The 19,008-nt window shown below is 50.6% G+C and overlaps 15 protein-coding genes across 15 annotated transcripts; 8 read left to right on the top strand and 7 right to left on the bottom strand.

Moving 5' to 3' along the window:
* Positions 1-139: 139 nt before the first annotated feature.
* B9G98_00413 (AP-1 complex subunit gamma-1) lies at positions 140-2,578 on the top strand (the record flags this gene model as incomplete). Its single annotated transcript, XM_024806971.1, has 1 exon — positions 140-2,578. One exon carries the CDS (start codon positions 140-142, stop codon positions 2,576-2,578), a length of 2,439 nt encoding a protein of 812 aa, XP_024662739.1.
* Positions 2,579-2,646: 68 nt separating this feature from the next.
* B9G98_00412 (hypothetical protein) lies at positions 2,647-3,006 on the top strand (the record flags this gene model as incomplete). The annotated part of the gene is made up of 1 exon (XM_024806970.1): positions 2,647-3,006. One exon carries the CDS (start codon positions 2,647-2,649, stop codon positions 3,004-3,006), a length of 360 nt encoding a protein of 119 aa, XP_024662738.1.
* A 17-nt stretch (positions 3,007-3,023) lies between these two features.
* On the bottom strand, positions 3,024-4,601 carry B9G98_00411 (Tip elongation protein 1; the record flags this gene model as incomplete). Its single annotated transcript, XM_024806969.1, has 1 exon — positions 3,024-4,601. One exon carries the CDS (start codon positions 4,599-4,601, stop codon positions 3,024-3,026), a length of 1,578 nt encoding a protein of 525 aa, XP_024662737.1.
* A 92-nt stretch (positions 4,602-4,693) lies between these two features.
* Positions 4,694-4,990, top strand: B9G98_00410 (Mitochondrial intermembrane space cysteine motif-containing protein MIX14; the record flags this gene model as incomplete). Its single annotated transcript, XM_024806968.1, has 1 exon — positions 4,694-4,990. The coding sequence occupies one exon, from the start codon at positions 4,694-4,696 to the stop codon at positions 4,988-4,990; it is 297 nt and encodes a 98-aa protein (XP_024662736.1).
* A 406-nt stretch (positions 4,991-5,396) lies between these two features.
* B9G98_00409 (hypothetical protein) lies at positions 5,397-5,786 on the bottom strand (the record flags this gene model as incomplete). Its single annotated transcript, XM_024806967.1, has 1 exon — positions 5,397-5,786. One exon carries the CDS (start codon positions 5,784-5,786, stop codon positions 5,397-5,399), a length of 390 nt encoding a protein of 129 aa, XP_024662735.1.
* Positions 5,787-5,940: 154 nt separating this feature from the next.
* On the bottom strand, positions 5,941-6,429 carry B9G98_00408 (hypothetical protein; the record flags this gene model as incomplete). The annotated part of the gene is made up of 1 exon (XM_024806966.1): positions 5,941-6,429. One exon carries the CDS (start codon positions 6,427-6,429, stop codon positions 5,941-5,943), a length of 489 nt encoding a protein of 162 aa, XP_024662734.1.
* Positions 6,430-6,458: 29 nt separating this feature from the next.
* Positions 6,459-7,481, top strand: B9G98_00407 (hypothetical protein; the record flags this gene model as incomplete). The annotated part of the gene is made up of 1 exon (XM_024806965.1): positions 6,459-7,481. One exon carries the CDS (start codon positions 6,459-6,461, stop codon positions 7,479-7,481), a length of 1,023 nt encoding a protein of 340 aa, XP_024662733.1.
* Positions 7,482-7,516: 35 nt separating this feature from the next.
* Positions 7,517-8,780, bottom strand: B9G98_00406 (hypothetical protein; the record flags this gene model as incomplete). Its single annotated transcript, XM_024806964.1, has 2 exons — positions 7,517-7,528; positions 7,563-8,780. 2 exons carry the CDS (start codon positions 8,778-8,780, stop codon positions 7,517-7,519), a joined length of 1,230 nt encoding a protein of 409 aa, XP_024662732.1.
* Positions 8,781-9,077: 297 nt separating this feature from the next.
* Positions 9,078-9,821, top strand: B9G98_00405 (GTP-binding protein RHO4; the record flags this gene model as incomplete). The annotated part of the gene is made up of 1 exon (XM_024806963.1): positions 9,078-9,821. One exon carries the CDS (start codon positions 9,078-9,080, stop codon positions 9,819-9,821), a length of 744 nt encoding a protein of 247 aa, XP_024662731.1.
* Positions 9,822-10,033: 212 nt separating this feature from the next.
* Positions 10,034-10,987, top strand: B9G98_00404 (U4/U6 small nuclear ribonucleoprotein Prp31; the record flags this gene model as incomplete). The annotated part of the gene is made up of 1 exon (XM_024806962.1): positions 10,034-10,987. The coding sequence occupies one exon, from the start codon at positions 10,034-10,036 to the stop codon at positions 10,985-10,987; it is 954 nt and encodes a 317-aa protein (XP_024662730.1).
* A 12-nt stretch (positions 10,988-10,999) lies between these two features.
* On the bottom strand, positions 11,000-12,145 carry B9G98_00403 (Histone acetyltransferase type B subunit 2; the record flags this gene model as incomplete). The annotated part of the gene is made up of 1 exon (XM_024806961.1): positions 11,000-12,145. The coding sequence occupies one exon, from the start codon at positions 12,143-12,145 to the stop codon at positions 11,000-11,002; it is 1,146 nt and encodes a 381-aa protein (XP_024662729.1).
* A 65-nt stretch (positions 12,146-12,210) lies between these two features.
* B9G98_00402 (Mitochondrial import protein 1) lies at positions 12,211-12,571 on the top strand (the record flags this gene model as incomplete). Its single annotated transcript, XM_024806960.1, has 2 exons — positions 12,211-12,414; positions 12,512-12,571. 2 exons carry the CDS (start codon positions 12,211-12,213, stop codon positions 12,569-12,571), a joined length of 264 nt encoding a protein of 87 aa, XP_024662728.1.
* A 580-nt stretch (positions 12,572-13,151) lies between these two features.
* On the top strand, positions 13,152-14,018 carry B9G98_00401 (Stress protein DDR48; the record flags this gene model as incomplete). The annotated part of the gene is made up of 1 exon (XM_024806959.1): positions 13,152-14,018. The coding sequence occupies one exon, from the start codon at positions 13,152-13,154 to the stop codon at positions 14,016-14,018; it is 867 nt and encodes a 288-aa protein (XP_024662727.1).
* A 173-nt stretch (positions 14,019-14,191) lies between these two features.
* Positions 14,192-17,236, bottom strand: B9G98_00400 (hypothetical protein; the record flags this gene model as incomplete). Its single annotated transcript, XM_024806958.1, has 1 exon — positions 14,192-17,236. One exon carries the CDS (start codon positions 17,234-17,236, stop codon positions 14,192-14,194), a length of 3,045 nt encoding a protein of 1,014 aa, XP_024662726.1.
* Positions 17,237-17,335: 99 nt separating this feature from the next.
* B9G98_00399 (Endoplasmic reticulum mannosyl-oligosaccharide 1,2-alpha-mannosidase) lies at positions 17,336-18,910 on the bottom strand (the record flags this gene model as incomplete). Its single annotated transcript, XM_024806957.1, has 1 exon — positions 17,336-18,910. The coding sequence occupies one exon, from the start codon at positions 18,908-18,910 to the stop codon at positions 17,336-17,338; it is 1,575 nt and encodes a 524-aa protein (XP_024662725.1).
* Between the last annotated feature and the right edge of the window lie 98 nt (positions 18,911-19,008).

Here is a 19,008-nt window from a genome sequence, read left to right as displayed (position 1 = left end):
CAATCCCACTGAACCAGTAGAACTAAACTAGTAATTTCAACCCGCAACGCGCCAGAGAGAGTCCAAAGCTATTTACTAGGCCGTTGCAACCCAGGAATTTCAGTCCGAAATTAGGTCAGCGAGTCCAAGCTTGACACAAATGACATCGCTCAAGTCGTTCATCAAGGCGGTCCGCGCGGCCAAAACTGCGGCAGATGAACGCACAGTGATTCAAAAGGAAAGCGCCAAGATTCGCACGTCATTTAGAGATGATAGAACTTCGCATGCCACGCGACGTAGCAACGTGGCAAAGCTCCTTTACCTGTTTACCCTGGGTGAACGCACCCATTTCGGCCAGGTTGAATGCCTGAAACTGCTGGCTTCCCCCCATTTCACAGACAAGCGTCTAGGATACCTGGGTACGATGCTTTTACTGGACGAGAACCAGGAAGTCCTCATGCTTATCACGAACTCACTCGACAATGATCTCCTGCATCCAAACCAGTACGTGGTTTCGCTTGCCCTCTGTACTCTAGCGAATATTGCCTCAGGATCTATGTCCCGTGATTTATTCCCGCGCGTTGAAAAGCTCATTACAGCGAGTAATCCATACCTCAAAAAGAAGGCAGCATTGTGTGCTCTACGCATCATTCGCCGAGTTCCTGAACTCGAGGAGATGTTTGTTGAGCACGGTAAAGCTCTTTTGACCGAGTCCAACCACGGTGTTTTGCTTTGTGGCGCTAGTTTGGCCATCGATATGATCGACAACAACCCGGTGTTGGCCAACGACTTTGCCGAGATCTTACCAGGCTTGATTTCCACCCTCAAGACTCTCTCGACCACGGGTTACTCGCCTACGTTTGATGTCCAAGGTGTGCCTGATCCGTTTTTACAAACCCGACTCATCAGATTGCTCAGGGCAATGGGTCAAGACAACCAGCCATTGAGCGAACAGATGACAGATATTCTTGCGGCCATTGCATCCAATACTGATGGCGCTAAAAACGTTGGTAACGCCGTCTTGTACGAAGCAGTTCTGGCTATTTTTGCTATCGAGGCCGATTCCGGTCTGCGTGTTTTGGGCATCAATATCCTCGGTACATTCTTATCAAACAAGGACAATAATACCCGTTATGTTGCTCTGAACACCTTGCTCAAGGTAGTGGGTATAGAACCAGCTGCTGTGCAGCGCCACCGAGCAACGATTGTAGAGTGTTTCCAGGACCCAGATATTTCGATTCGACGAAGAGCTCTTGAGCTGTCGTACGCCTTGATCAACCAATCGAATGTAAGAGTGATGGTACGCGAACTCTTGACGTTTATGGAAGATTGTGACCCTGAGTTCAAACCCCAGCTTGTGTCTCAGATCGCTTTGGCCAGTGAGAGGTTTGCACCGAACAAGCGCTGGCATATTGACACGCTGATGCGCACCTTTGCTCTAGCAGGTAATCACACAAAAGAAAACGTCCTCAGTGCATTCATTTTACTAGTGATTGATGCCCCGGATCTTCAGCTCTATGCTGCTCAAAAGCTGTATCGCCAGGTTCGCGCAGATCTTAGCCAACAGGGTCTTCTTATTGTCGCGCTCTGGGTCCTCGGTGAGTACTGTGACATCTTGTTGCAGGCTGGATCATTCAATGATGACGAGGGCTCTGTTGATATCAACGAATCACTTCTCGTTGAGCTAGTTGAAAATATATTGGCAAGCCCCTTTGCGACGCAGGTAGTCCAGGAGTACGCTATCAATGCTGCAGTCAAGTTCAGTGTGCGTATGAAGGGTGCTCCAGAATTTGATCGTATCCGGCGTCTTTTGGGCCCCTTTGCTCACTCGCTTGATCCCGAGCTACAACAGAGGGCAATTGAGTATAAAGTGCTCATGGTTCAGGATAAGCTTCGCCGTGGTGTTTTTGAACGTATGCCTGCGCCTGAATTTGGTGAGGATCTTGAAACTCAGCATGCAAAGGCCATGTCCAAGGCACTTGTTCGTCGTAGACGCCGGCCCATTGCTCCCGGCGCCAAGCCTGCAGTTTCGGAGGCGCCGGTTAGCGACTTGCTTGATTTGGGTGACAGTGCTACGCCTGTTGCTGCACCTTCTAGTGACTTGCTAGCCGATATCTTCGGCTCGTCGCCTGCTCCCACCGCGCCCTCTCCGGCTCCGGCTCCGGCTCCGGCAAACCCCGCTGCCAAAGATATTTTGGATCTGTTTGGATCGACACCTGCTGCGCCTACGCCTGCGCCTGCTGCTTCTGTACCTCCCGTCCCTAGCGGCCCCCCGGCTTATTCGAGCAGTCACCTCGTTTTGCACATTTCTGGAAGCAAAGAGTCTAGCGGAGTAGCCAAGCTCAGGGCAGTTTTCACTGCCACTTCTCCGGTCGAGAATATTGTGATGCAAGTTGCTGTCCCGAAATCGCAAAAGCTGGCGCTGCAGCCGCTGGCAAAACCAGATTTGGCCGCCGGAGAGTCTACGGAACAGCTCATCAAGATCACAGGCCCCGAAGGAGCAGCCCTCAGACTCCGGTTGCGTATTTCATACGTGGGCGGTGGTCAAAATATCCAAGAACAGGTTGACTACAACGGTCTGCCTCAGGGATTGTTTTAATTATAAGCATATTCTAGCTAAAATGTCGCCTTACTTGAGTCGTCTGCTCTCACAATCAGTTTAGTCAGATGCCAGATAACCGCAGAGTGGAGTTGATTGTGCCCTACGTGCACCGGCCGGAGAAAACGGGACGGTCGCCAACTTCAGCGTTCAGTTCAACCTTGCCAATGGCTGCCATGTTTATGAGATCGCGAATTCTCTCGTGGTGTGCCCTTTTCACCGCCATGCAGGTCTACCTGAACGAGCCTGAAGAGCGGTCGCCAGATGCTCAGCCGGGCTGGATGTCGTTGATTATTGCAGTGCTTGGTGTTGGAACAAGCTACATGGACTTTGTCGGCAAACGTCCTGTGCCCAAACAAGCTGCTGCCAAGGCTGCGGAGACGGTGGTAGAGGCGGCCAAGGAGACTATACACAAACTAGTAAACTAGCTAAACTAAAAACTACATCAATCTTCATACGGACATTCTTCAGCAGTATGACCGTCTCTTTCGCACAGTCCGCACCATAGATCGCGGCCGGCTGCTGCATCGCTCGGTTTAGAGGCCGTTTGGGGTACTGCCGCTGCGGCTGGCGTACTTTTAGGAGCATCCTCCTTGGGGGCATCATCTTTAGGGGTGATAGACAGTCTTTCAATCTCAGCCTCCAGTTCAGACTCTCGAACCACCTTGGCCTCAAGGGCCTGTTCAAGGCGGCTGATTTCAGAGCTGGCATTAGAGACCTGCTCTAGTTCAGCAAGAAGCATTTTCGACTGAGACCTTGATTTCTGCAGCTCGGACTTGACTGCTGCCAATTCCGACTTGAGACTCGACACCTGCACTTTATCTTCAGGCTCTTCGCTAGGGGAAGAGCGGCCGTTCTTTTCACACTCAGCCTTTTTAGACTCCAACTCGATCTTGACAGAAACAAGCTCTGCTTTAAGGGGTGCCAGCTCTTCTCTGTTAGCTTCCAGCTCATGTTTGGTTTCCTCAAGGGTCTTGGTGGTGGCTTCAAGCTGATTTTTGGTGGCCCTTAACTCGACGGTTGCCAAGCCCAGCTGCTCGCGTGTCTCGTCAAGCTCTTTTCTGAGCTCGGCAACCGAACTGTTATCTGTGTCAACAGTTCCAGCGCGTAGCATTTCAAGCTCTTTACGCTGGACACGCTCTTTGTCGCGTAACTCGTCGAGTTCAGAAATGCTCTCCCTCATTTCGTTGAGCATTTTCTCTTGTGTTTCGAGCTGTTGAAGAACTGCATCCAACTCTTCATCACCCAGGCGAGACGATCTGGTTTTCTCCAGTTCTTCCTGCGCGGCCTCGAGTTGCTCTCTCTGCTCTCTGAGACGCTCTGATTCAGAAAGCATCTGGTTCTGCATAGCTGCCAAAGCGGTTCGCTGGGTCTCAATTTCTTCGTTCAGTCCAGAGTTCTGACTTTGCAGTTTGTGTTCGTATTCATCAGCCATTGCCTGTAATTTCTCCTCGTAATTATCGGCAATGGCATTACGGTCCATCTCAAGCTGCGAAATTGTCATACGGAACTCGTCTCGCTTTTGTTCGTGCGCCTGACGCATGGACTGTATTTTTTGATCTTTTTCCTCCAACAGCTTGTGCAGGTCATCGTCAGAAGCCTTGGGGTCAGAGGCGGCCAGCTGAGCCTTGAGCCGGTCGCATTCGGCACTCCGCTCGGCCAACAGCTTTTCCAATTGGTCAATTTCGGCCGGGGCAGCAACATTTTTGCGTTCGCTCAGTGTGCTTGCAGGCGACAGCGCGCTATCGGGGGACGCATCGAACACGTTTCGGCTGATCACGCTCTGTACATTCGCGCTAACCAGCTGCGAATAGGACACAAACAAGCCAGTGCCGGGCACTTCAGTGGAAAAATACTTGCGGCCGTTGTGCTCGCCGGAATGTTTACCGTAGGTGGTCGCGTTGGGTCCCGTAAGCTCGACGCCAGCGTACTCTATGAGTTTACCGTCAATACGACCCATCCATCTCAGGATGGCCGGCTGGCCCTGAGGCAAAACCACCTCATTTCCAACTCTGATCGCCATTTAATCAAGAAATATCAATTCCTGGGCCTCCACCGCCTGACACAGCCTCCCAAAATTATATGAAACGGAAAGTTGGAGGTTAATAATCGGACATGTCGCTTTTATTGGATCAGAGATTGGTGGGCGAGGTTGCAGAGTACTGTCCTGCCCAGTTTATGAACTACTATACATGTCTCAGCAAGGGCGATGTTACGCAGTGCTTTGATGAGCAGAGGGCGCTGGCGGCATGCGCCAAAACCACGGCCCCTTCGTTTGTCAAAATCATCACCAACTGCAAGACGCAAATGGACACCTACGAAAGCTGTATTAGGGCGAACCCGGAATTCAAGACACAGTGCTTCGACAAGCTAACTGAAATGCGGGAGTGCATGACCAAAGTGTTGGGTTAGTAGAGCTCAATTTCAATTTTCTGGAAATACTTACGGATCCCGGTGGGAAACAGGACGTGGGAGGCCCACTAGACGGTTATACGTCTTCTGCTTCTCTACACGAACACAAAACCGCCCCTTTCTGTTTTCTACGCATCGCAAGTGGTATCCCGGCCCGGATATTTCGGTTTGTTTATCGAGTCGAACGAAAAAGCATCAGCAAACGACTACTTGTGACTCCCGGCTTGTACCGGACAGACATAACTCTGTCTAAAGCGCGAGAAATGGACACTTAGGAGAGGGAATAAGACACTTAGTACCAGCGGCTGCTGGTAAAGCACGGGGTAATGTAGTAGACGCGTATAAAGGTTGTTTTGTCAGGATGACAAAATTGACGACTAGTAAACTAAATAAATACACTAGGACTCTATGCGAGGTGTGGAGGAAGAAGGAAATTAGGAATGAAGTTCTTAATGTGGTACAGGTGACCACAGTTTTTGCAGGTCATAACGCCCTGCTCGATTTGGGTCTCCAGGAGCAGCGAGTGCAAATCGCGGAGCAGCTGCTCGTTTTCGGCAGCTTGGGCATCTTCGATGGTTGGTTTCTGTGGCGGCAGCGAGCTGTTTCCGAGCTCAGCAGCCACCTCCACCAGGGCATCCCAATCGAGTTTTTGGAGCATGTGAGCAATGAACTCTGGGTCGAAATCGATTTCTTTTTGAACCAGCTGGCACTCGGAGTATTTCAGAGGGAATGCATCAGAAGAGCGAGCACAAGACTGAACGGCACACTGCACAAAGTTTGTAGTTAAAAACTTCATTGACAAGTTGTGATGAATAATCTGATCTCGCGATACGGTGAAATTTAGACTTTTCAACTAAGATTCTCGTTTTTTTCCGGGACTCTAATACTTTGTTATTGTTTGGTGGTTGCAACATCCATTAACTCCCGGCACAAACCCCAGAGCAATCGCCTCAGTGCTTGAGTTTCACCAGACTCCACTCTACGTTTTGGATCGACACTTCAGAACTAGCAGATTCATCATAATCGTACCACTCCCCGTCAATCAACTCCACTTCATCAAATTTGGCTGCGCTGTGAGCCGATTCGCATTTGAATAACCCGTCGGGAACAAACTCGATCAGCCTCAGACCCCGAACATCGAAGGTTGCCATGTTGACAGACTTAGCATCCTCCGAACTATATCCATTCTTGCTCACGCTGTGTACGAGAATAGTGCCCGTGCGTTTACACATTTTGCACTTCATAACGAAACTAAATTCACCGCGAGTGTGTTCGGCCTCGACCTTCTCGTGGGCATTGAAATCAACAGGCTTGGGATTCTCCTCGTGGCACCCCTCGCACTCGACCCGGAATTTGAACTGATAATACTCTGTTTGACTGTCCCGGAAATGCAAGTTCGTGACGCCCTCCAGCTCGGCTTTTAATTCAAGTCCAATCATGTCAGCAAGTAGGAACCTCACCTGAGACGATGTTAAAGTGCTGGACACGATCAGCTCGGTGGAGAGCGGTGCGCTCGTTTTCAAGTCACTCTAAATATGTCCCGGAACACACAAATTTTTTGGATATCGACTTGAACGACCAAGAAATGTTTGGCATACCCCGAGTTGAGTCTACCCGGCTGCAGGCAGCTGCTCGACGGATCGCCGAGTATTTTATGGTGTACGATGCCATAGACCAGACTCTTTTGGAGCACGAAGCACAACTAGACTTTGGCGACGGTGACACTGCGTCCATTGTTGACGTCGATGCGGCCGAACTCGGTAAATTGGATCGAGAGAACGTTAGCGGTGTCCGTCAGTATTTATTCAATTCGTACCAGCTTCAAAAGCGTGGACAGCTGTCTGATTTTATTGAAGATCTGGAACGAATACCCCAGCAGGGGCTGCTTCCGCGGGAAGAAGTGCAAGCGCGGCTGGACCACTTATTGCGACAAAGTGACCCCAATCTGAGCGAGGTGGCCAAGCTGCTGGCCGGAAAGGGCGTGCCTAACCTGAGCATGCTCAACAAAATGATGAAATCTCTGCTGGATCGAGGATATTATCAGCCCTGCCAGGTGGTGCTTGATTCCCTGTTGATGAGCAGAGAAACACTCAACATGCAAACACTAGCAATTGCCTTATCCTTAGCTACGTTGGGGGCAAAAAAGACCGTTTTTTATTCCTATGCTCTGGTGGCCATGCCCGACTCGGCAACCGATTCTGCTCTTGCCAGCCGCTTTGGTGACATTTCCGCACCCAGTGAAGAGCTCATTGAGTCTCTGGCATTCGGGTTTGCTAAATTCCAAGACGCAGAAAATTTGGATAGGGTGCTGGACTGGGCAAAGCTGCACAATGTCTTATCGCTGCGGGCCCTCCGTACCAACATGCGAGCTGCCCTCCAGTGGCAGGACGAACCCCGCGCCAACAAAACTATCAGCATCTTAACAAAACTCGGCACCGTTCCTGAGGAATTCACCGCAATGGCAACCAAAATCAGCTCTTTAAATACCTAATAATACAAATACGTCGGTGGCAATCTTGCATGCAATCATAGCGATTCCTGCATAAACAATGAATTTGGTGAAAACCTCGACGTCATAATGGAGACGAGGGATCTCGATAGCGTTCTGTGCACGTGGGGGTGTTTGAACCCCTGATCTTGGTTTGCTCTCCCGGTAGGCTTGAGCCTCATACACATCGACGATGTTCTGGGGCCCCACAGAGTCGCTACGACCATGGGTACGTCTAACAGTACGGATCATCGTAGCAATTTGTTTGGGGGAGTCGGGAATAAGATCGTCGGGTAGATCGCCGGGGACTCTGTCGTATTCGGTGGCCTTGAGGTAGTTACGTCGTGGCAGAGCGAACCCGTGGGTCTGGACAAATCTCCAGACTGGTGGAAGGACTCTCAAAAGCGTTCGCTTGGCAATCAGACGCCAAACGATGATCATAGCCACGCCCAACACAAACCGCGTAGCAGCCTGCCAAGTACCCTTGTAAACGAACTCTGGCCATCCAGAACCCGTTCGAGCATAGTGGAGGGCTGCGCTTAGTTCCAGTCCAAATACAACCGATAAGAAAGCAACACTATCGTCGTAGCAAGGGCAAGGATCAACGGGTTGGGGATGGAAAATGATCATTGCGGCAGTTGCAAGTCCTAAAAGTGATAGGTTCAGCCATGGGAACGATGGCTGACCGTGGAGAGCGGCATGAAACCACTTGACAGCTTGGCAACTCATCAGCCAGGCAATCCAGCCAAAAACCAGCCCAGACACAACGTCAATGAACCCATGCATGCCTGTATAGAGCCGGCCTGACACGATGGAGATACCCAAGATAGTGCAGATCCAATAAACTACGGTGGGTGGGTTGTTTTCAACCATGAAAACCAGAATTACCGACAGCGCATTACACGAATGCGTAGACGGGAATCCATATTCCTGGACAGCCGAGCCGCTGGTGGAGATGCGGTGCAACGGAGGTGACCGCGGGCGGGGCAGACACAAAAGATCCTTGACATACCCGGTAATATAAACGCCGATTGCCAAAACAGTAATGACGCTCTCTCCAATTGGCATGTGGCCATACCAGCAGAAAACGGGCAGCATGATCATATAGAACGTGTGGGTACCTAAGTTGGCCGTGGACGCAAAGTAAGTGTCCAAAAATGGCGTGCGGACCGACTTCTGGATCCGCGCTAGTAAATCGGTTTCTTTCCGCACATATTCAAGAGCACACTGGCGAAATTTGAAGCGCACTGGGCCCATACGGCATCTGTAGTGGTCCGCGGTATTTGTTCCAGCGTCCTGCATGGGGGGTGTCTATCTAAGCCTCCAGCTGCCAAGATACTGAAATAGAATTGTGCAGTCTGTTGGTTGGGACCAAATGAAAACACAATTTTTTTGAAAAGACAGTTTTCAGAATTGTTGGCCGGGCATTGCCGCGTGTTCCAGTTAACTGGACTGTTCATCTAATTTTTCACCGCCTGCGATCTCTTCACTTTTTTTTTTTCCTTTCCCCAGAATATCCAAACCCTCTTCCACGAACTGTCCTCGCCCTAAAAACCGTTCGATTAGTCTTGTTGACATAAGGGTGTTTCATAAAGGACCATGGATATCCGTGCGAAACGACAGTCCATGCTGGGACAACCGTACGGTGCTTCAAGCAGCTCACTAAAATTATCTGGAGCTTTAAAGCCTGGAGCTCCGCGTCAAGTCGATCAACCAGATAAGCGCATCAAGCTCGTGTGTGTGGGCGACGGCGGCATTGGTAAGACGTCGCTGTTAAGCCGTTATATTAGCGGCGAGTTCCCTAAAGATTACGTTCCAACCGTGTTTGAGAATTATATTCGGAATATTTCTTTCAATGGGCTCAAGGTGGAGCTAGCATTGTGGGACACCGCTGGTCAAGAAGAGTACGATCGACTAAGATCACTATCGTATCCGGAATCCGATGCCATTGTACTATGCTATTCATGTGACAGTGTAATTTCCTTAGAAAACGTGATTGATCGGTGGTTCCCTGAAGTAAACCTCTATTGTCCGGGTACTCCGGTGGTCTTAGTGGGTCTCAAATCCGATTTGGCGTCTCAGCAGGTATCTTTCGAGGCCGGTCAGATTGTAGCCGATCAACTAGGTGCTTATAGTCATATTTGGTGTTCAGCAAAGCAAGGAAGTAAAGTTCAGGACGTTTTTGAAGACGCAATGCGCGCAGTTTTGAGTCCTGATGCTCCAGCAGCTACTGCCTCCCCTGCTCCGGCGCCCAAGTCCAAGCCCAAGCCCATTGAAGCAAGTGTGGAAGCAAGGCGCAAACCGAAAGAGTCAAAAAGGCGCAAGCGTTGCTTAATCTGTTGAGTCAGTTTTGGTCTGCACCGCCCACAACTCTTCCATTTCTATGTATTCTTGGCCTACAGCGACGACCTGTTGGATTGTGTCACTCAATGTTTGAATATTGTGCGAGAATTCCGCCAATTGTCTCTCGATCTCCTCCATGAACCTCTCTTTCTGTTCTTCAAAGTACTCTAGGCCTTCCATGAAGTTTTCTGACTCAGCCTGTCGTCAACTATATGGATATTGATGAACTTCTTGAAGGACTAAGTGACAGTGGTGATGATCAAACAACTCAAGTTGTTGGTCCAGTAGCGGAGGATTCGCCAGCAGAGTTGACGGTTAGGATCGACGAGATGCTCGAGCCTCTGGGCAACCAGCTGAAGGAGTGCTATGCGCCTCGATTCCCCGAATTACAGGCTCTGGTTCCTGATCTCGAGGAATTTTGCCATATAATTAAACTGCTTGGCCCTGAATTAACCCCCAATTCCCAAGCGCTGGAAGATATCGTAGGGAAACAAAGGGCCATGGTAGTCCAGATGAGTATGGCAGAGACCCCCGGGCGTGAGTTAACCGACTCGGAGTGGGGGCAATTACAACAAATTTTGGACAACGTTTTTGACTTGATGCAAAAACGTGAACAGGCTATGCAAACCTTAGCCCAAGAGCTCAGCTCTCATGCACCCAATCTGCTCGGAATCGTGCGGTTGTCAACTGCAGTCAGACTCGTGGCATACAGAGGGGGTCTTGCAGAACTGGCAAGCACGCCCTCAGCCAACCTGATTTCACTAGGTGCCCCCAAGGCATCGTCGGTTGGTGGATCAATGGTTCGCCAAGGTTTTATATACAACGACCCGCTTGTTCGTGGTGTGCCCTTGCATCACAAGCGACAAGCCGTACGCATGGTAAGTGCCAAAGTGGTGCTGGCTGCTCGTATGGATTTGGCCAAGAGCAGTACAGACGGATCCCAGGGCAGGCTCTGGAGAGGCCAGATTCTAGATCGGCTCGAAAAGCTTTCTCGGGCCCCAATTAGTGCGCAGGATCGCGCGATTACCATTCGAGAAGATAAGCCCTCCAAGAAAAGAGGCGGAAGACGAGCTCGCCGATTTAAACTTCAGCTCACACCGACCGAGTTGCAGCGGCAGCGTGATCGTCTTGCATTTGGCTCTTCAAAGGGTGATTATGGTGTTTAATTTAAAGATATATTAATTTTGATTGTTTTGTGCAGGCGACCATAGATGCAGAGAGTTGTCGTCGGCGACCGATGCGATCAGTTCCCGGGCGGGGTTCCAAGCCACATCAGCGACCGGCGCTGTATGGCCGTTATGAGAAAAGAAGCATTCGAGTTTTGACACGTCCCAGATTTTGGCTGTTGTGTCTTGGGATCCAGACAGCAAAGCTGCCGACCGCGAAGGGTGCCAGCTTAACGCGACGACCGCATCGGTGTGGCCGGTTAGTTTATGAATCATGGCCCCCGAATTACGAATGTCCCATAACTCAATCTCGCCCGTGCCAGTCCCGACTGAAACGAGGTTTTGGTTTACGGGATGGCAGGCAACGGCAAGCCCGCCGGACCCAAACGTGGCCAGCGACTCTTCTCCGCGCCAATCACGCAACCCTACAACGTCGTCAGCGGCGAACACTGCCATATGCGATTGATGAGGATGGAAAACAACCGAGTTGACCGCGGTTGGATGTTCGTAGAGTGTGATAGAGTCGAGTTTCCCTGTGGACGAGTTGTACTTTCGAATGTCCCATGCCGCGACTTTGCCATCGTTGGCACCCGTAATTAAGAAAGACTCGTGAGTTGTGCTCCAATCGAGACCGAAGCCCTCGGAAGTGTGGGCTTGCAGCTCAATGTCAGGTTTACAGATCCCGCACGGGTTATTTGGAAAGTGCGTTAAATCATAGACGGCAGCCTGGCCGGTCGATGAAATCGTAGCAATCAGATTCTGGTTTTGGGGCATATACCGAGCCCTATTGACCTCTCCAGAGTGATCAATTCGTTGAAATACCTTAACGTCCGCCGACCGCTGAGGCATATACCCCCCGACTGTTTTGAGCTCCGGGTTGTAATTTTCAAGCAAATTGAACGGCTGCTCAGAAAAAGTAACCCGGGCACAGCGGAGATATTCAGGCATTTGTCCCACTGTGCGTGTGCCCAACAACAAGTTCTGGGAAACCTGGTGGTCAGGTCCCGACGTGACGTCTGGGAGCCACTGCACCGTCGGTGAGGGCCACGGCAGCGTTGCCGTTATGAGCGTCTTGTATATATACGGTGCGTTTTTCTTCCAAGCGAGAAAAACTGGCGAGACCGTCGCGTCCACAGGCTCCATAGTCGCGGTTTCCATTACGCGTTGTGAAATTCTCAGCCGGCTTAATTACCCTTACTCAGCTAGAGGAGGCAAACTATCAAATGAGCTCTGTGTACGAATGGTCCGAGACCGAGAGTCAGAGCGAGGATGAGTCTGTAGTTGTCGAGCGCAAGATTCCTGTTCTCTCGATTACCCGGAGAATTCTGATCAATCTGGCGATTCCTTTCATCAACGGCATTATGCTCGGCTTTGGCGAGATCTTTGCCCACGAAATTGGGGTTGCCTACGGCTGGAGGCAAAGCAGAGTAAGTATTCGTGGCCTAACGGCGGTTTTTGCCCCGGGTTTGATAGGCCTTGTGGGGTTGCTACTACTCCGGCACTCTCAAGCATTATACTAACTAGACATATGACCCCACCAGCCCATTGTACGCGAACCGGCGTCGTTGGTTGTGGTTTTTCTGAGCTTCGTCATCCTCAAACAAGGCTCAGCCTAGCACAGATTGTGCCCTGCATCGTTGTTTTAAGTTAGCCGATCTTTTGGTTGGCCTTCGGGATTATCGGGACACGTCGCGCTCCCGGTACTCGGTTGAGGTTGCTGGCATGGGATTCGCTGTAGTGCACATATACACCGGTACATTTTCATAGCATTTATCCTTTGCCATGATTTAAATTGCTTAACACTGTACTTTCTCCTGCAGCCGCGAGGGGCCGCGAAAACTGGGCAGGGGAAGCACGCCATGCAGTGGCAACCAACGACGATCCCAATTGCGTAGATTCCCAGCCGGAAAGCTGCTAAATGCTGCCAGACTCCGATTTTTACGGAGGTTAAAAGCCTATAGTCTACGAGCGGTGCGGTCGGGGATGTTGTGGGCTTTTTTTGCCGTCCACTCCTCGCGTTATGCAGGCTCATCTGCAGCACGCTCACGAACATGCATATGTGCCTAACTTTCTTGCTCGCTTGTCACGTGTTGAGATGTGGGTAGCATATCCCCAGATAATATAAAAGGAGAAAGTGGCCATTGCTTTCGATCACATTTACAGAATGGGTTTAGGCGAGAAATTCCACCACGCAGCTGAGAAGCTCCAGCAGATGGGCAACAAGAACAACAACGACGACTCCTTTGGAGACTCGAACAATGATTCGTACGGGTCGAACCGCAACGACGACTCCTATGGTAACAAGAACAATTCTTCGTCGTTCGGAGGTTCCAACAATGACTCGTATGGCTCCGGTGGTAACAACAATACCTCGTCCTTTGGCGGCTCGAACAACGATTCCTACGGCTCTGGAGGCAACAACAATTCCTCGTCGTTCGGTGGATCCAACAATGACTCGTATGGCTCCGGTGGTAACAACAACTCGTCCTTGGGCGGCTCGAACAACGACTCTTACGGCTCCGGTGGTAACAACAATACCTCGTCCTTTGGCGGCTCGAACAACGATTCCTACGGCTCTGGAGGCAACAACAATTCCTCGTCGTTCGGTGGATCCAACAATGACTCGTATGGCTCCGGCGGTAACAACAACCCGTCGTTTGGCGGCTCAAACAATGACTCGTATGGCTCCGGTGGTAACAACAACTCCTCCTTTGGCGGCTCGAACAACGATTCCTACGGCTCTGGAGGCAACAACAACTCGTCCTTCGGCGGCGGCTCAAACAACGATTCCTACGGCTCTGGAGGCAACAACAACTCGTCCTTCGGCGGCGGCTCAAACAACGACTCTTATGGCTCCGGCGGTAACAACAACCCGTCGTTTGGCGGCTCAAACAATGACTCGTACGGCTCTGGAGGCAACAACGACTCCTACGGCTCGGGCAACAACAACGACTCCTACGGCGGTGGTAACAGTGGCTCCTACGGCGGCGGCAACAACAACTCGTATGGCGGCAACAATGATAATTATTAAATAGTTTAGTTGTTACTTTTATTATTGCTCTTCTCCTTGTCGGTTATTATCGTGATCGTTACCAGGGGCTGACGGTGCGGGCATGTGGGACGTCAAGCCAGGTCCAAAGCGAGCATGGATTGGAGGCCCCGGCTGCAATTGAGCCCCAAGTGTAGGCGTAGCAGCTTGGGCCACTACAGTTTGCGGTTGATTCTGGTAAGGAACATGGGGGGTTGTATGATAGCTGAAGGGGTGTTCATGGGCTGCGTAAACTGCGGTACGCCGAATGCAGGAACAGACCATGCCTGGGGTGGGGGTTGACTAAACGACACCACGGATATCATGCGCTCGATATCATCGGGCACAACCCTCAGACTCAAAAAGGGCACGAAATTTTGGCTGATCTGGCCAGTTATGGCAGGGTTGTTCATCAAATCGTTTAACAGTTGTGGGATAGGCGGGTATTGACGCTGGAGATTGTCGTATGCTGCCACTGCGTCAGTCAACAATGCAGAAAAATGCGCCAAGGGACGTACATGCGAAATGCGGGGGCGGAGTCTAGGCTGGGGGTTGATGGTCTGGAGTACAAGATCCGAAGCCAGCAAAATGCCGTTGGCCATGTTTCTGGTATCGTTGGTTAGAGGAACGGCCTGTATGAGGCGCCGCACATAGTCCAGTTCTGATCGCACAAACTTGTCGACATTGCCATTAGCCGTCTTGAAAGGTATCACCCAGTTCGAGACTATCAAATTCGCCTGAACAATATGCTGGAGCCGCTTTCCCCTTGTTGTGCCCAATATTTGCTGGTCAGGAACAGTGTTGACAAGATCAATCGCTCGTTGAAGATCTTCCGCGGTTATCTGGGTCTGGTTATCCAGATTCAGAGCTGAACAGCGGTTTATCCACTTTAGCAGTGCGATCAAACTTGTCAAAATTGTGGCCACAGACTTCATCTCCTGCACAGAGACGCCTAGGCTCTGCGCCTGTTTCCAGAGATTTTCTGCCTCTTCCACGGCAGCAGGCAGAGTAATGCTCGATATCTCAAGACTCTTCATGAGACTTTGCAGACCTTCAACAACCACCCGGGTGCTTCTTATTACCGACACTACGCGACTGTCGGCTTCCGGGTAGGGAGGCATTGGCAGCAGGTGCCTTTCCGCTATCTCTCTGGCTTGCTCGCCATTTGTCCACGCCATAGTCGCCAACCAGTCTGCTCCTTGGGGGTACTTCTTGCTCAACAACGCTGCAACCCCACGGAGTGACTGAATAGAGTTGATGGTTGCCGCCGCAAATTCCCCAATCTGCCAATTGTCCTTCAGGTATGTGAGCACTCCATAGTCGGGCTCAGTTAATACACTTGAAAACATGCCAAGAACTCCTTCGAGGTCTGAATGAGCCACAACGAGACCATTCTCTAAATTCAGACGCTGATAGTCTTTCAAATCGTATGCTGTTCCATCGACTTCAATCCATAACAAATGACGGAGTTCTCCCGAGTTGAGAGTCGCGGTTAGCAAGCCATTGTGGCGATGAACGGAAAGACCGCTGCTTTTTACATATACCAGTTCTTCTGAAAGCTTTTGCCAAGTGTCCTTGATATCTTGACGGACTGCGTTCAAGAGCTCCTGCGAGGGATTAGAGCGTGCCAAATTATACAGCAGGTGTTCAACGCAAATAGTTGCTCGCGGCAAAGAAGATAGGCCTTGCCATACCGGCCAAAAGCTAGATGATTCAACAATGTTATATCCGTGATCGAAATTCATAAACAGTGCATTGGGGAAAATAAATACAAGCTCACCGCGGCTCTGGTCGGCGGCATAAACGGGCACTTGAGAGCCCAAACGCTGAGGATCCATCGCGTTGCTAAGAAGCAAAGATCCGGCTTTCACACGAAACTCGCTAGGTACACAATACCAAGTTCTAGGGCCCCCATCATGTACCAAGGAAATCTTGGTGGTATGCCCTGAGAACAGCCAGGGAGTTGATGAAAAAATAGATCCGACTTCAGCCGTGGGGGGATCGTCTTCAATATCTTCATTGATATAAGAGTACAAACACCAAGGAGAATATGTAATATCATGCAAAAGAAGTGTTTTGTCGTCGTTGGGTGTTCCGTCCTGCTGCATTAACCTGGGGAGGGTTCTAGGGTCTTGGGCCATTAGAGCTTTGTGAGTGATCGCAGTACTGGATCCCATAGTATTCCAAAAAGTTGTCTCATTCAAGTCAATTGCGGAGGTTCCTTGACGATGCCGCGCAGGATGGCTCAGAAGACCCCGCAAAAGCGTTGCTGACGACTTTTGGCTACAGTAGGTTGCATGGTTGACTGCAGGACTCAATTTTGATATCGTTATATCAAATGGTAAAGTGAACGCAGGGTCGGGGTCATTCAACCCGTAAACAAGTGGATTTTGTAGGTCTTGTATAGGCACTCCGTTCTCTTTGAGAAAGTCGTCGAATGGGGCGATGTACCGCCGATAAAACAATTTTAGCCGTTGATGAAACAATTTTGGATAGTTTCCACCGACCCCTAGCTCATCCCACACGAACGGCCACGTTTGGGTGCGGCCCACTGTTATGAAACCTCCTCTGGAAATCACTGCGAAATGAAATGCGTAAAGATCCACGGCGTGACGAGAAGTAGCCAGAGCGGGGACCTCCTGTGGCTTTTGCTGTCTAGAGTGAAAATGCCTCAGTGCATTAACGTACTTTTCTCCAAGTTCAGTATCAACCTCCGGTGGAATATTGATAGCCTGGCGTTGGGATCGAAACGGAATGGAATTCCAATCTATCGTGGATGGCTTGGAAAAATAATCTGGCGGTAAAGCCACTTTCACGATACCATGGCTCTTACCGATTGGTTCAATAGTGGACAGAAACGCTGCAAAGTCCACCATATCGGCATCTGTGGCTTGCACCTCTGGTGCAGATCTTACGTTTGCGAGGTGTGTACGAGATCCAAGGTTCGTAGCATGCTTTTTTTGCAGCTCACTGTACAGAGGGGTCTTGAAACGGTTGGTCGGTCGAGACTTTTTCTTTTCGGGCACCACGACTTCAGGTGCGCCTGCCGTAACGGCTTCCGGGTCCGCTGTGGGGCTCTCCGGTTGGGGTTTGAGGGGCGGACCGACTTCAGACAGCACCGCAAACCGCGCAGGTTTACGTGGTCGTGTTTGGTTGAGCCCCGCGCTACCGTTCCCCCCATTCCCCGCCGCCAATGGACCATTTACTGGTGTAAACCCCATGGTTAAATCGGGCAAAGGGTGAGGCGCTTAGCTAAAGGCGTCCCAGAGGGAATCATTCAAATTATAGGGTTGATTATTTATGAAGACCCCCCGGCTGGGTCATTGGATGTGTTCCGGGATCTCGAATTGCGGGAAACAATGGCCTCGCGACGTACACATGTGATCCATTTTGATAGGAGAGTCGTGGTGCTCGAAAAGCAGCCATAAAAACTTGAGGGTGCTTCCGGTCCAAGACGGGTTCATTGCGTCGGTTGTTTTACCATTGAACGCATTTTGAAGCATGCAAAAAGATCCGTCTTCGAGTTGGGTCCATTCTCGAAGAGCATCGAACATTTCCCACCCCCATTCTCTGTACGTGGGATCGGCGGTGATTCTATACATCTCAAACAGTGCCTCGAAGACTCCTGAGGACTGAATGTTGCGGGGATCGACTGTTTTGAAATCGACTTCAGAATAAGGGTCTGTGCTAAAGGCGATTCTGTAAGGGGCGATTCCAGACTTGGACTGAAGCCAAGTTGCAGCGCACGATCTCAGCATCTCAAGGCCCAAACGGTATCGTTCTTCCTGTTTCGGCGTGACGCCGGCAATTTTCACTCTGCGATACCACTTTCCATCGGTAGAGTGAAAGACCAAGAGCCCAGCGAGCGAACAAGCATCCTGGTCGGTGATGAATTCCCGAAGGGCGCTTGAATCACCGTTGGGCATGGAACCCAAAAACTTGTAGCGATTCGGAGACGTCACCTCGACAAGCTGCTTTTGAATGCTGTCCAAAATTTCATCGGCCATATCATGAACAGCCTCCTGTGAATAGCTGGTCAAGATATCCTGTCTCAAGATGTTGCCGTAGTACGACCCCTGACCCATATTGTAGTGCACGCTTTTGCCGATGAACTTGCCCGTATCCCTATTGATTCTGTCGGGAATAAAGACTTTTTCAGCTGCTTGAGACGCAATGTAGCGAGTAAACCGTGTAGCCGCCTCGAAGTACTTGTTATTCAAAGTGAGGTTTCCAAGGTAATGCAGCTCGAGCTGCATAGAGCCGGCTTCAGAGATAGGGACCTCTTTCGGGCCCCCCAGTTGCAGGGTTTTGAGGTTGATCATAGTCGCAGGAATACCGTTGGTTGTGTTTATAGCTGGAAGCAGTCTTTCGGCCAACTCGATCGCCTTCTTGGCATAGTACTCATCCTTCGAAGTAGCGTATGCTCCCAAAAGGCCACCAACACCGCGTGACATTGCCTCATAAACATTTACAGTAACATCCATTTCCTTGAACACTGTTGTGCGAAGATGCTCTCGGATCTTCTTCACCTCATCAGACATGCCTGCCATCATAACGGTGTCTATACTGTCTAGCAGAGTCCAGCCCACCCCGGACGTTTTGCGGCCCTTTCGGGAGAGCGGCATGTACATGTCACTTCCAAAGGCGTTGGTGCTATAGGCCATCCAACTAGATTTGATAGCTCTTTCAACTGCACGTTGTTTTTCGCGAGTATCCCGCATCGCCTGCAGAGGATCTACCTGCTGGAGAGATTTTCGGTTCTCATCGTAGATAGGAACAGGCTCAGAGCTGAAATGATCGGTGCTTGGTACGAAACTAGTAGCTCGGAAAAGCATGATACCCAAAACTATCAAAAGTGCCAGCAGGGCCCATCTTGCGTATGCCCTACCGATCATGAAGGGATGAGGATCACCTAAGGCGGGATTTTAGGGGGTGCCTTTATGCGTCGTGGAGGGAATTTATTTGCCCATCACTGCGGCAATTTGTCCTGTTT

The sequence above is a fragment of the Wickerhamiella sorbophila genome (assembly GCF_002251995.1).
Source record: "Wickerhamiella sorbophila strain DS02 chromosome Unknown contig1, whole genome shotgun sequence".
Taxonomy (NCBI): Eukaryota; Fungi; Ascomycota; class Dipodascomycetes; order Dipodascales; family Trichomonascaceae; genus Wickerhamiella; species Wickerhamiella sorbophila.
The sequence above is the reverse complement of the archived record's forward strand: the minus strand, read 5'-3'. Positions and strand labels throughout refer to the sequence as shown.